This window comes from Carassius gibelio, chromosome B19, assembly GCF_023724105.1.
Source record: "Carassius gibelio isolate Cgi1373 ecotype wild population from Czech Republic chromosome B19, carGib1.2-hapl.c, whole genome shotgun sequence".
Classification (NCBI taxonomy): Eukaryota; Metazoa; Chordata; class Actinopteri; order Cypriniformes; family Cyprinidae; genus Carassius; species Carassius gibelio.
In genome coordinates, this window is record NC_068414.1 from 8,355,468 (window position 1) to 8,370,124 (window position 14,657).

Sequence of the window (14,657 nt, forward strand, 5' to 3'; positions counted from 1 at the left end):
GACACGGTTTCGTGTTTGCTTCGAGACAGTCGAGAATGACTTCCATTTAAAACTTGAGCTCAGCAATTTGAGTTGGATTTAAAGCCGCAAGTAATCCACATAAGTTTATATTGTGAATATCGGGAGCCAAACTACCGTTTGGAAGACAAATTAAAACAGGGGAACCTTGAGCTGCCCCAGGTTAACAACTGGACGATGGATAGAGGAATGCCTTGGTTTAATAGTGCGAGGAAAAAACAACTGGGAAGAGGCATGTAATCCCGGATTCTGTCAAACCAAAACAATAGACAAAGAGATACCTCGGGGTTCTGCACGGTTTATTAAAAACACTAGATTTACATGACCAGAGTAACTTCTCCACTAGAAACCACAGTCTGCTCCCCAGAGATAGCCTTGATACGAGTGTCTCTTCCTGAAAGAGAAGTGTTAGAAGTGAGAACGCACTTCTAAAATGCTCAGTTCCTTTTGTCGAGAGAAAGCAAGAACTCACGTTTCCTGGTGCAGCTTTGCTCACAAGAGCCAGATGATGGATGGCACACCTCTGTACTGCAGTGGATGAAGACCTGACAGGGAAGAAAGAGGCTCAAGTCATAGAATCCACAAGTAGTAAATACACAATAGTTCAAGTAAAGGGGGGCATACGGTTTCCTGCAGAGCAGCCAGTGAGGCTGGATCTACGAATGTGAACATCTTCACAACAAAGCGCTTGTAGTGGTTTGGGAACTGAAGACCAGACGATCCAGTCACTGGAACCAGTGTGGTCAGATAGCGGTCGTCCTGGTAAGGGCATCTGAAGACAAAAGAGAAGGTTAGAAAGGGTCTCCCAGCAGACTAAGAGGATGAAGATTGGCTGTACACTCACCCGTCGATCAGAAGGTCCCACTGGGGGAGACTGAGTGGACTGGGGGTTGAAGTAGTCCAACAACGTCCCAGCATCAGGACAATGTTGGGGTCAGTCCTCTCCATAATGTGCACCTCAACATACACAGGCTCTCGCAGGACTTTTGTGATGGGATAATCAGCGTCACTGTAGTAGGACGTGTAGGCTTCATCCCCTGAGGATCAACACTGGGGTTTAACCAGACTCCAGTTTGAAAGGCTTTAGGCAGACACAGGACAAGACCTTACCTTCAGCACAGCCTTTGGTGACACATTGGCCATTGGCCAGTCTGATCTCCATCCTGAGAGGTCCAGGAGCGGCTACTGGTGGAGGTGGAGGAACAGAGTTGACCTCCACAACCAGAGCTTCCACAGAAGTTCCCGAATATCTACACTGGAAGAGAAACCTGGACGACACACAGCAAACTTGTAGCATTTATCAGGGATTAGTGGTCACACCAAGTCATGGATCACCTACTCAACATGACTGTCCCTTGTGATGGAACCATATGGTCCAATCCCCACTTCATACGATGAGGTCATTCGGTTTTCTTACACCACATATCCACCGTCCTCCTGTCAATAGAAACGGTGTCAGCATCCAGTCCAAGCGATGCAGAATAAAAGCAGTAGCAGCTGCTTACCATCACGCTCGTGCCACATGCGGTCACAGGGAACTGGTATATAGCAAAGGAAGGTGTAGACCCCACAGGAGCACAAGGTGGGTCGTTTCCACCCAGTAGTTGAACAGAATCCAGACTCAGTCGAGGCAAGGTAACGTCTCGAGACACCACTACCACAAACTGACCATCTCTAATACACTGGACAGTCACTAGAACAAGAGCAGGTTAAATTTAGAGAAACTGTTTAACAAACAGAATAACATGGAGAATGTTTACCTGCCCTCCCATAGAAACACTGCTGTCCATTAAAGCAGCAGTTGATAGCTTCACACTCAGCACCACTGATCCCAGGTAGACCACATTGGATCTGCTCAGAATCAGCTACAGCACATTTATCAAGTTGAACTGGCTTCTGAAGCGGAAACTGCGGCTTTGGTTGTGGAACTGGCTTCTGAAGCGGAAACTGCGGCTTTGGTTGTGGAACTGGCTTCTGAAGCGGAAACTGCGGCTTAGGTTGTTGTGGAACTGGCTTCTGAAGCGGAAACTGCGGCTTAGGTTGTTGTGGAACTGGCTTCTGAAGCGGAAACTGCAGCTTAGGTTGTTGTGGAACTGGCTTCTGAAATGGAAATTGCGGCTTAGGTTGTTGTGGAACTGGCTTCTGAAATGGAAACTGCTGGTTAGTTAGCTGTTGAACTGGCTTCTGGAGCTGAAACTGCTGGTCAGTTTGCTGGATCATCAGAGCTTGAGTATCCTGAAGCGATTGACTCCACTGTGGGACAGCATGACAGAAAGCACAGACCACCAAAATCTGAGCCAAACACCAAATTCCAGCCATTGTTTAACAGCTAAACACAAAGTGAAGCTATTGCCCTTTGGTCTTTTTGTATTCTACAGATTCCAGCTAATTAATGATAGCCCCTCCCTCTTCATTAACAACTGGGTGATTCTCATTGAATCTCGAGATTCAATTCTTATTAAGAAAAAACGCGTATAAAAGCAACACAGAGGCTGCGTCCACATCTTCACTGACAACTCTCTCAAGACTCGTTCACATGGACGCTAAACATTCTTTCCAAATCTTTATCTTCGTCTGATACAGGCTCAAACATATCAGGTTGGATGCCTAATCTCGCCATCGTTCACGCTGGACAGAAGAGATCCACGCTGTGAAACATCCAATCAGAGCAGAGCTCAACATTATTGTTCATGACCCTTCCAAATAATTCTAGGGACAAATCCCAGGGTTGTAAATGGACATGTAAAACCGTTCCAGAGAATTTTTGCCCATACCCAAGCCACGTACCTTTTATGTAGATCTCATTTAAAATATTGTATCAATGCATTCTATGGCACCTTTAATTGGGATTATGAGCTCATATTTTGGCCGGAAGCAATCATTTGAATTTCTCAAAGATGGATTTGTTTCTTATAAACAGACAGCCTTTCCCTTCACAAGACCGTAATTGATGTGAATTACTTGTGGATTATTTTGATATTTATAATAGCTCTTTGGACTTTCGTTCTGATGCCACCCAGTCACTGCAGAGGATTCATTGGGGAGCAAGCGATGTAATTCTACATTTTTCCAAATCTTTTTTTGTCAGGAGTACAAAATAAATAGGAGTCATTTTTAGAATAGAAACTCACCAAGCATTCATATTCAGTCACGTCTGCAGTGGTTTGTGTTCTCATAGATTCACTGAAAAGCGTCAAATGGGGTTTATTGTCAAAAGTTGCATATACACAGAGATATGTTTACTTCAGTCAGAATCCTAATTTCTAATCATTTTCCACTGATTTACGCGATCTGATGATAATGATCCGCTCCCAGTCCTGTCTCTGTGTGAATAGTTTTCCGTGTGCGCCCTGACAGAGACCGGATTCGCCCGTGTCTTGTCCATCATAACTGTGCATCATATCCCGCCCCATCCTACCCATGATGCATTTCCTGTACACATTTGTGTTGATATCTGACCACAACAACACAGAGAAACCTCTGTAGCCATGAAATATCCAAATAATAAACACACGATTACGTTAGTTAATGGTTGGTATGTGATTTTGGGCGTTTTTATAATATTAATAATGTACATCTGAAATGCTAACTTGTGCAGCGACGTAAAAGGCTATAAGTAGCATATTTTTACAGCAGTAAAATTCCACATGATCGCAAAAGGAGGTTATTACAAACAATCGGTTAATTTTCATGAATAGTCTTATGTAGCTTGATGCTAACGTTAGCTCTAATGCAGCTACATAGCAGGTGCAGTTCTTCTTCATAATGCATTTTGTAATCATTTTGTCAAAGGTTGTAAGAAAATGTTTTGTTGTATTTTTATAGTAAGGTTTTTGATAAGAGTGGGGTAAATGTATACTGGAATAATGATAAATGAAGAATCAGGATTTTGGGTCATACCTGGCCCATGTGTGAAAGGCTCATTTCGTAACAATAGAATCATGAATGGGGCAGTTTTGCCGGTCCAAACAAAAGATAATTACATTCCAGGAGTCATAAATCAATTTTACTAGCCTTCTCTAAAAACACACATGACACGGTCTTAGAAAAGGTTTCATAAAATTCACACTTTGTGGGATTATATTCTGAAATGTCAAAATGAAGTATTAGTAGACTTGTGGCTTTAGCTTCATTATGTATCTAAAATCATATCCTACAAATCACTTTTAAATAGGTTTTTAATATTTTTACAGACATGTTTGAGCTTACATACATCTCTATTATAAGAGTCTAAGTAATTCTGATTCCTGAACAGTAAACTTTGAGGTGTCAGCTGTGTGAACAGATGTTGATTATGTATCTAGTAAGAAAGACTCCTTAGCAGCAACCTTTTAATTTTGGGCATGTCATTCGTGTCTCCATGCTGAAAATGGGGGGGGGGGGGTGACAAGTAAGGGGTTCAATTGTGTTCCAAAGACGAATGAAGTTTCTACAGGTTTGGAACGACACGGGGGTAAGTGATTAGTGACACCATTTTCATTTTGGGAGGAGGATCCCTTTAATAGCATTACTTTGAGTTGAGGACAATTGACACTGTTTCGTGTTTGCTTCAAGACAGTCGAGAATTGACTTCCTTCACCTTTATTTATATAGTGCTTTAAACAAAATACATTGCGTCAAAGCACTGAACAACATTCATTAGGAAAACAGTGCGTCAATAATGCAAAATGATAGTTAAAGGCAGTTCATCATTGAATTCAGCTATGTCATCTCTGTTCAGTTTAAATAGTGTCTATGCATTTATTTGCAATCAAGTCAACGATATCGCTGTAGATGAAGTGACCCCAACTAAGCAAGCCAGAGGCAACAGCGGCAAGGAACCGAAACTCCATCGGTGACAGAATGGAGAAAAAAACCTTGGGAGAAACCAGGCTCAGTTGGGGGGCCAGTTCTCCTCTGACCAGACGAAACCAGTAGTTCAATTCCAGGCTGCAGCAAAGTCAGATTGTGCAGAAGAATCATCTGTTTACTGTGGTCTTGTCCTGGTGGTCCTCTATGACAAGGTCTTTACAGGGGATCTGTATCTGGGCTCTAGTTGTCCTGGTCTCCGCTGTCTTTCAGGGCAGTAGAGGTCCTTTCTAGGTGCTGATCCACCATCTGGTCTGGATACGTACTGGATCCGGGCGACTGCAGTGACCCTCTGATCTGGATACGGACTGGATCTGGTGGCTACGGTGACCTCGGAATAAGACAGAAACAGACAAATATTAGCGTAGATGCCATTCTTCTAATGATGTAGAAAGTACGGTGTTATGTGAAGTGTTTCCGGTTCCAGTTTACCTAATTAATGCAGCCTAAAAATCCTTTAACGGATTTGGATATTAAAAGCATATTAGTATGTTATGTGTATGCCAGGTTAAAGAGATGGGTCTTTAATCTAGATTTAAACTGCAAGAGTGTGTCTGCCTCCCGAACAATGTTAGGTAGGTTATTCCAGAGTTTAGGCGCCACATAGGAAAAGGATCTGCCGCCCGCAGTTGATTTTGATATTCTAGGTATTATCAAATTGCCTGAGTTTTGAGAACGTAGCGGACGTAGAGGAGTATAATGTAAAAGGAGCTCATTCAAATACTGAGGTGCTAAACCATTCAGGGCTTTATAAGTAATAAGCAATATTTTAAAATCTATACGATGTTTGATAGGGAGCCAGTGCAGTGTGGACAGGACCGGGCTAATATGGTCATACTTCCTGGTTCTAGTAAGAACTCTTGCTGCTGCATTTTGGACTAGCTGTAGTTTGTTTACCAAGCGTGCAGAACAACCACCCAATAAAGCATTACAATAGTCTAACCTTGAAGTCATAAATGCATGGATTAACATTTCTGCATTTGACATTGAGAGCATAGGCCGTAATTTAGATATATTTTTGAGATGGAAAAATGCAGTTTTACAAATGCTAGAAACGTGGCTTTCTAAGGAAAGATTGCGATCAAGTAAGCACACCTAGGTTCCTAACTGATGACGAAGAATTGACAGAGCAACCATCAAGTCTTAGACAGTGTTCTAGGTTATTACAAGCAGAGTTTTTAGGCCCTATGATTAACACCTCTGTTTTTTCTGAATTTAGAAGTAAGAAATTACTCGTCATCCAATTTTTTATATCGACTATGCATTCCATTAGTTTTTCAAATTGGTGTGTTTCACCAGGCTGCGAGGAAATATAGAGCTGAGTATCATCAGCATAACAGTGAAAGCTAACACCATGTTTCCTGATGATATCTCCCAAGGGTAACATATAAAGCGTGAAGAGTAGCGGCCCTAGTACTGAGCCTTGAGGTACTCCATACTGCACCTGTGATCGATATGATACATCTTCATTCACTGCTACGAACTGATGGCGGTCATATAAATACGATTTAAACCATGCTAATGCACTTCCACTGATGCCAACAAAGTGTTCAAGTCTATGCAAAAGAATGTTGTGGTCAATTGTGTCAAACGCAGCACTAAGATCCAATAAAACTAATAGAGATATACACCCACGATCAGATGATAAGAGCAGATCATTTGTAACTCTAAGGAGAGCAGTTTCAGTACTATGATACGGTCTAAATCCTGACTGGAAATCCTCACATATACCATTTTTCTCTAAGAAGGAATATAATTGTTAGGATACCACCTTTTCTAGTATCTTGGACAGAAAAGGGAGATTCGAGATTGGTCTATAATTAACAAGTTATCTGGGGTCAAGTTGTGGTTTTTTTATGAGAGGCTTAATAACAGCCACTTTGAAGGTTTTGGGGACATATCCTAATGACAATGAGGAATTAATAATAGTCAGAAGAGGACCTATGACTTCTGGAAGCACCTCTTTTAGGAGCTTAGATGGTATAGGGTCTAACATACATGTTGTTGGTTTAGATGATTTAACAAGTTTATACAATTCTTCCTCTCCTATAGTAGAGAATGAGTGGAACTGTTCCTCAGGGGGTCTATAGTGCACTGTCTGATGTGATACTGTAGCTGACGGCTGAATGGTTGCAATTTTATCTCTAATAGTATCGATTTTAAAAGTAAAGAAGTTCATAAAGGCATTACTGTTGTGGTGTTGGGAAATGTCAACACTTGTTGAGGCTTTATTTTTCGTTAATTTAGCCACTGAATTGAATAAATACCTGGGGTTATGTTTGTTTTCTTCTAAAAGAGAAGAAAAGCAATCAGATCTAGCAGTTTTTAATGCTTTTCTATAGGATATGCTACTTTCCCGCCAAGCAATACGAAATACCTCTAGTTTTGTTTTCCTCCAGCTGCGCTCCATTTTTCGGGCTGCTCTCTTTGCGAGGGTGCGAGTATGCTCATTATACCATGGTGTCAAACTGTTTTCATTAACCTTAAGCGTAAAGGAGCAACTGTATTTAACGTGCTAGAAAAGAGAGAGTCCATAGTTTCTGTTACATCAAGTTGTTCTGAGGTTTTGGATATGCTAAGGAATTTGGATACATCAGGAAGATAACTTAAAAAGCAGTCTTTTGTGGTAGAAGTGATGGTTCTTCGATACTTGTAACAAGTAGAATTTACAATTTTGGCTATATGAAGTTTACACAGAACTAAATAATGATCTGAGATATCATCACTTGGCTGAATAATTTCAACACTATCAACATCAATTCCATGTGACAGTATTAAATCTAGAGTATGATTTCGACAATGAGTAGGTCCTGAAACATGTTGTCTAACACCAATAGAGTTCAGAATGTCTATAAAAGCTGATCCCAATAAATCTTTTTCATTATCGACATGGATATTAAAATCACCAACTATTAAGACTTTATCTTCCATTTAAAACTTGAGCTCAGCAATTTGAGTTGGATTTAATAAAGCAGCAAGTAATCCACATAACTTTATATCGTGAATATCGGGAGCCAAACTACCGTTTGGAAGACAAATTAAAATAGGGGAACCTTGAACTGCTCCAGGTTAACAACTGGAAGATGGAGAGAGGAATGCCTTGGTTTAATAGTGCGAGGAAAAAACAACTGGGAAGAGGCATGTAATCCCGGATTCTGTCGAACCAAAACAATAGACAAAGAGATACCTCGGGGTTCTGCACGGTTTATTAAAAACACTAGATTTACATGACCAGAGTGACTTCTCCACTAGAAACCACAGTCTGCTCCCCAGAGACAGCCTTGATACGAGTTTCTCTTCCTGAAAGAGAAGTGTTAGAAGTGAGAACGCACTTCTAAAATGCTCAGTTCCTTTTGTCGAGAGAAAGCAAGAACTCACGTTTCCTGGTGCAGCTTTGCTCACAAGAGCCAGATGATGGATGGCACACCTCTGTACTGCAGTGGATGAAGACCTGACAGGGAAGAAAGAGGCTCAAGTCATAGAATCCACAAGTAGTAAATACACAAATGTTCAAGTAAAGGGGGGCATACGGTTTCCTGCAGAGCAGCCAGTGAGGCTGGATCTACGAATGTGAACATCTTCACAACAAAGCGCTTGTAGTGGTTTGGGAACTGAAGACCAGACGATCCAGTCACTGGAACCAGTGTGGTCAGATAGCGGTCGTCCTGGTAAGGGCATCTGAAGACAAAAGAGAAGGTTAGAAAGGGTCTCCCAGCAGACTAAGAGGACGAAGATTGACTGTACACTCACCCGTCGATCAGAAGGTCCCACTGGGGGAGACTGAGTGGACTGGGGGTTGAAGTAGTCCAACAACGTCCCAGCATCAGGACAATGTTGGGGTCAGTCCTCTCCATAATGTGCACCTCAACATACACAGGCTCTCGCAGGACTTTTGTGATGGGATAATCAGCGTCACTGTAGTAGGACGTGTAGGCTTCATCCCCTGAGGATCAACACTGGGGTTTAACCAGACTCCAGTTTGAAAGGCTTTAGGCAGACACAGGACAAGACCTTACCTTCAGCACAGCCTTTGGTGACACATTGGCCATTGGCCAGTCTGATCTCCATCCTGAGAGGTCCAGGAGCGGCTACTGGTGGAGGTGGAGGAACAGAGTTGACCTCCACAACCAGAGCTTCCACAGAAGTTCCCGAATATCTACACTGGAAGAGAAACCTGGACGACACACAGCAAACTTGTAGCATTTATCAGGGATTAGTGGTCACACCAAGTCATGGATCACCTACTCAAAATGACTGTCCCTTGTGATGGAACCATATGGTCCAATCCCCACTTCATACGATGAGGTCATTCGGTTTTCATACACCACATATCCACCGTCCTCCTGTCAATAGAAACGGTGTCAGCATCCAGTCCAAGCGATGCAGAATAAAAGCAGTAGCAGCTGCTTACCATCACGCTCGTGCCACATGCGGTCACAGGGAACTGGTATATAGCAAAGGAAGGTGTAGACCCCACAGGAGCACAAGGTGGGTCGTTTCCACCCAGTAGTTGAACAGAATCCAGACTCAGTCGAGGCAAGGTAACGTCTCGAGACACCACTACCACAAACTGACCATCTCGAATACACTGGACAGTCACTAGAACAAGAGCAGGTTAAATTTAGAGAAACTGTTTAACACGAACAGAATAACATGGAGAATGTTTACCTGCCCTCCCATAGAAACACTGCTGTCCATTAAAGCAGCAGAGGATAGCTTCACACTCAGCACCACTGATCCCAGGTAGACCACATTGGATCTGCTCAGAATCAGCTACAGCACATTTATCAAGTTGAACTGGCTTCTGAAGCGGAAACTGCGGCTTAGGTTGTTGTGGAACTGGCTTCTGAAGCGGAAACTGCGGCTTAGGTTGTTGTGGAACTGGCTTCTGAAGCGGAAACTGCAGCTTAGGTTGTTGTGGAACTGGCTTCTGAAGCGGAAACTGCAGCTTAGGTTGTTGTGGAACTGGCTTCTGAAGCGGAAACTGCGGCTTAGGTTGTTGTGGAACTGGCTTCTGAAATGGAAATTGCGGCTTAGGTTGTTGTGGAACTGGCTTCTGAAATGGAAACTGCTGGTTAGTTAGCTGTTGAACTGGCTTCTGGAGCTGAAACTGCTGGTCAGTTTGCTGGATCATCAGAGCTTGAGTATCCTGAAGCGATTGACTCCACTGTGGGACAGCATGACAGAAAGCACAGCCCACCAAAATCTGAGCCAAACACCAAATTCCAGCCATTGTTTAACAGCTAAACACAAAGTGAAGCTATTGCCCTTTGGTCTTTTTGTATTCTACAGATTCCAGCTAATTAATGATAGCCCCTCCCTCTTCATTAACAACTGGGTGATTCTCATTGGATCTCGAGATTCAATTCTTATTAAGAAAAAACGCGTATAAAAGCAACACAGAGGCTGCGTCCACATCTTCACTGACAAGTCTCTCAAGACTCGTTCACGCGGACGCTAAACATTCTTTCCAAATCTTTATCTTCGTCTGATACAGGCTCAAACATATCAGGTTGGATGCCTAATCTCGCCATCGTTCACGCTGGACAGAAGAGATCCACGCTGTGAAACATCCAATCAGAGCAGAGCTCAACATTATTGTTCATGACCCTTCCAAATAATTCTAGGGACAAATCCCAGGGTTGTAAATGGACATGTAAAACCGTTCCAGATAATTTTTGCCCATACCCAAGCCACGTACCTTTTATGTAGATCTAATTTAAAATATTGTATCAATGCATTCTATGGCACCTTTAATTGGGATTTTTGAGCTCATATTTTGGCCGGAATCAATCATTTGAATTTCTCAACGATGGATTTGTTTCTTATAAACAGACAGCCTTTCCCTTCACAAGACCGTAATTGATGTGAATTACTTGTGGATTATTTTGATATTTATAATAGCTCTTTGGACTTTCGTTCTGATGCCACCCAGTCACTGCAGAGGATTCATTGGGGAGCAAGCGATGTAATTCTACATTTTTCCAAATCTTTTCCAATGATAAACTAAAAACTCTTTAAAAAAGAGAGAGATTTTTATGAATATTCTCTATTATTTGAGTCATATCAGGCACTTTTTTAATGACATTCTTTGTCTATCATAGACACACTGTCAAACTTTAATTGTAAAATTGTGAATAAGTGTAGATGAAAATCTCAGATGCTTATCAAGCCTTCCACTGGCTAGTGACATTCCAGAACGTTCTCATTTGTTAATTACAGGCCCAGAGACCTTTGGAGGTCCAAAGGTAATCAATCAAGCTGAAAGGGGAGGAGCCGCTTAAATTCAAAGCTGTACTTAATGGCAAAGACGAGCACTGGTGGGTATTGTGTTAACGTTTGTCAGGATGGGTCCTCTGCAATGTGTGTTAGTGCTGGTTGTGCTTGTGGTGTTTGATCTGAAGAATGTTTTTGGAAGTTTGAGTTCCAGTCAAAGTCCAAAAAGCAAGAAGCATCAATCATATCCAGCTTCCAGAGTGACTGTTTCTTCTCAAGTGCTCGGGAACACTTTGCAGAAGGCCTCTCTGTTTCAGAGTCTCGACTACAGAGGATTTGCACAAGAGCCTCTTGGTCTTCAGGAGAAGCAGGTGTTGCAGGGTCCAGTGAAGCCTTTGGACTGGAGGTTTCCCATTGTTCCAGAAGTGCTGGGTGAGATGGCGGTGGACTTCCATTTGAGGCAACCTGTGACCCCCCCCCCCCCCCCCCAGTAGTGTAGCTATTCAATGCGGTGCGAACCGGATTCATGTGGAGGTACAGCAGGACTCGTTTAGCAATGGTGAACTGATCCAGCCATCTGGTCTGACTCTGGGAGGATGTCCTGTTGTCAGTTTGGTCCCAGGCTCTAAGGTGCTCTTCTTTGAGAATGAACTGCAGGACTGCAACAGTGTCTTGATGGTAAGAGCTGTTAAGTGTTCCTAGATTTATTGAACCCTACTAAAAATGGGGCCCTTGTTTTGGTATATGTTCTAGATTCAGGGAACCATCCATGGGACGGTTGTCTTTTAGTGGGAAAGACTCTTAATAACTGCTTACTCGGGTAACCAAGTGTTATGGCATGACTTGCTAAGATGCCTTTTGGAATGGGTTCTCTTTTTCGGAGAACCCTCTTGGTAACAAGGTCAGTCTCCTATAGATGACCTAGGATGAGCTTGTCTACACCTTTGCCCTTACCTACACTCCTGAGGTGTTTGCTGGCACTCAGATTACCCGTGCAGGTGGTGCAGTTATTGGAGTTCAATGCCACTATCAAAGGTAAGCGACCTTTTTGTGACTTGTGGCATTGCTTGCAGTGGTGGAACTGGAAGCCCATTTAATTGGTCACTTCTTGAACTGCAGGTTTCAAAATGTCAGCAGTAGTGCCTTGAAGCCAACTTGGATCCCTTATGCCTCACTGGAGGCTGAAGAAGTCAAGAAGTCAACACTCAAGAAGTCTTGGTGTTCTCCCTGAAGCTCATGACTGGTTTGTGCAGTTTCTCTAGACCTTCTGCCTTGTGAACGAGGCTGTGCCTAAGCAGTTCTTCCCTCTTGCAGATGACTGGTCCTATGAGAGGCCTTCAAACTCTTACTTCCTGGGTGACGTTATTAATGTCGAGGCATCTGTGAAGGTATACAACCACGTCCCTCTGCGTGTGTTTGTGGACCGCTGTATGGCCACCCAAGTACCTGATGTGAACGCCCTTCCGAGATATTTGTTCATTGAGAATCATGGGTGTGTTCATGTCACCAGATGCTGCAGAGTTGACTTGTTCTCGAGTTTGCTCCTTGTAACAGCTTTGTCCCTGACAACTACTTTTTACTCCTTGGATGTCTTGTGGATGCCAAGGTCACAGCTTCCAGCTCGCGCTTCGTGCCTCGATCCCAGGAAGACAAAATCCGGTTCCAGCTGGAGGCCTTCATGTTCCAGGGGGGATCCAGTCCTTCTGTCTGTATTATGAGTGTTGGAGAATGACCTCTCCCATTTGCTTTGGTTCGTGTCCCCTTACCCGTGGTGTCTCTTGCAGATCTACATGACGTGTGTTCTGAAGGCCACTCTTGCTTCTGCACCTAGTGACGCGCTCCACAAATCCTGTTCTTTGCCAATGGGTATGTTCATGCCACTTACGAATACATTAAAGGTGCCATGTCTATTTCGTATTGCAGGTGGCTTGCTGCTGATGGGAACAACCAGGTTTGTGGTTGCTGTGACTCAACATGTGGTCCTGATGGTGGAACTGCTGCTTCTCCTTTTGGAGGTAGGAAGGTGTTTAAGCTTGGTTTTTGACCCTTCAAGCACTTAACTTTGGTGTCTGCTTTTTCTAGGCCTTCAGTGGGAAGGGAAGGCCTCGCTCAGTCCTGTAGTGGTTCAAGAGCACAAGAAGACTTTAGCTGGTCTTCAATAAATGTGGGGGAGCAAACTTATTCTCGTTTCAGTTTTTCTTGTCTAGTTTAACCCTTTCGAGTCGATTAACGCATATGCGTTGAGTTATTTTCTCCTGATAACCCCAAAAAAGAACTTTAAATTACACTCTGTTTTAATCATACAGATAAGAGCAATACATCAATCGAATCTGTAAAGGGTTTAGTTTTTTTTGGATCCAGCCATAACAAAACCTTTTGTGCACTTATAAAATAAAGATAACAAACAAGATGCGCTGTCTGCAGCCTTTGTCTCCGCTGATCGTCATGTACAAACATTTCAGTAAAATGAAATGAATATCTATAGAAAGCCTGTAATGTCTACTTTTAAACTAAACAAGTGCTGCCGAAATATTCTGAGATAAAGTAATCCATATGAAAACAACGCGATGTCTGTTTTACATGTCTCCTTTCATTATATCTAATGTGACCGCGCTGAACACGCAATTCAGATTCAAACTGAAGTGCGCAGCTTGAATACGCCCATAACAGGGAAAAAAAGCAGCCAGACTGTTCAAGTTTTTATTTTACTGTTTGCTTCGATGATAGGAATAAGACCTAATTCACCCAAAAAAGATGTGATGTGGTTGAGGATTTGAGAAATGGATTTCCTCAGAAAAAAAGAATGAAGCACTTTATTCAGCAGAGATCATAAACATGAGTACGTTTCTTTTTATTTATTTGTACTAGTTTTCACATAACGTGTAAACATTTTTACTTTTAGACTTTTTCCAAACTATAATTCCTGACTAAATGTATAATCAAGTGAAACATTATAAAGTTTCAATAATATACTATACCATTCAAAAGCTTGATGTAAATAATATAAATGTAACAAATAGATAACTCTAACAAATGTAAAAACAATGCAGTTCTTTTAATTTATTCCCCCTAAAAAAAAAAAAACTGAAAAATATTCTCCGCTCTTTTCAACATTAGTAATAATAAAAAATGATGATAATAATGGATTTTCTTTTTTTTGGTAGAAAATAAGATTGTTAAAAGGATTTCTGAAGGATTGTGACTGGAGTAATGGTGCCAAAAAAATTGTTTGAAAGTCAGCTTTGATTGTTCCTAATAAACTGTTTAACTGCTCCCCCAAGTGGATATTAAATTATGTTGTGGGATAATTAAATATATTCTTAATAAACTACAAACATAAAATTATATACTTTTATTTTGTTCTCACATTCTTTCTTGTAACTCCTCCCTCTCAGTGGCACAGCTGAATGAGAGGCTCATTATGCAGCTCATTATGCAGCTCATTATGCAGGCCTTTGTCTTCTCAGGTGTAAATCACAATGATATTCATGATAGTTGTCGCCTACTCGCATATGACTTTTACCAACAAAAAGTGTCTTAGAAAATTTAAATCAATATATTGTTTTCTGTGAGCG

At 42.0% G+C, this 14,657-nt stretch overlaps 2 protein-coding genes, 1 long non-coding RNA gene and 1 pseudogene across 10 annotated transcripts; 2 read left to right on the plus strand and 2 right to left on the minus strand.

Moving 5' to 3' along the window:
- Positions 1–300: 300 nt before the first annotated feature.
- On the minus strand, positions 301–2,358 carry LOC127979201 (zona pellucida sperm-binding protein 4-like; annotated as a pseudogene).
- On the plus strand, positions 1,927–10,120 carry LOC127979239 (uncharacterized). The gene is made up of 2 exons (XR_008158754.1): positions 1,927–2,057; positions 9,820–10,120. It is a non-coding gene; the product is annotated as an uncharacterized LOC127979239 (long non-coding RNA).
- LOC127979200 (zona pellucida sperm-binding protein 4-like) lies at positions 8,057–10,126 on the minus strand. 7 transcript variants are annotated; one of them, XM_052584489.1, is made up of 9 exons: positions 9,862–10,126; positions 9,535–9,735; positions 9,278–9,465; positions 9,112–9,209; positions 8,883–9,040; positions 8,617–8,809; positions 8,397–8,544; positions 8,245–8,317; positions 8,057–8,166 (listed from the first exon to the last, which is right to left on the minus strand). In XM_052584489.1, exons 1-9 carry the CDS (start codon positions 10,097–10,099, stop codon positions 8,090–8,092), a joined length of 1,374 nt encoding a protein of 457 aa, XP_052440449.1. In that variant the 5' UTR covers positions 10,100–10,126; the 3' UTR covers positions 8,057–8,089. The 7 variants fall into 7 exon arrangements, with proteins under 7 accessions (XP_052440449.1, XP_052440447.1, XP_052440448.1 ...); XM_052584487.1 differs by having other exon boundaries at positions 9,535–9,777; XM_052584488.1 differs by having other exon boundaries at positions 9,535–9,693; positions 9,820–10,126.
- A 1,450-nt stretch (positions 10,127–11,576) lies between these two features.
- On the plus strand, positions 11,577–13,263 carry LOC127979229 (zona pellucida sperm-binding protein 3). Of its 2 annotated transcripts, none has more exons than XM_052584562.1 (8): positions 11,577–11,760; positions 11,836–12,117; positions 12,202–12,325; positions 12,397–12,571; positions 12,667–12,787; positions 12,867–12,948; positions 13,006–13,097; positions 13,165–13,263. In XM_052584562.1, the coding sequence occupies exons 3-8, from the start codon at positions 12,319–12,321 to the stop codon at positions 13,201–13,203; spliced, it is 516 nt and encodes a 171-aa protein (XP_052440522.1). In that variant the 5' UTR covers positions 11,577–11,760; positions 11,836–12,117; positions 12,202–12,318; the 3' UTR covers positions 13,204–13,263. The 2 variants fall into 2 exon arrangements, with proteins under 2 accessions (XP_052440522.1, XP_052440523.1); XM_052584563.1 differs by having other exon boundaries at positions 11,999–12,117.
- Positions 13,264–14,657: the final 1,394 nt, after the last annotated feature.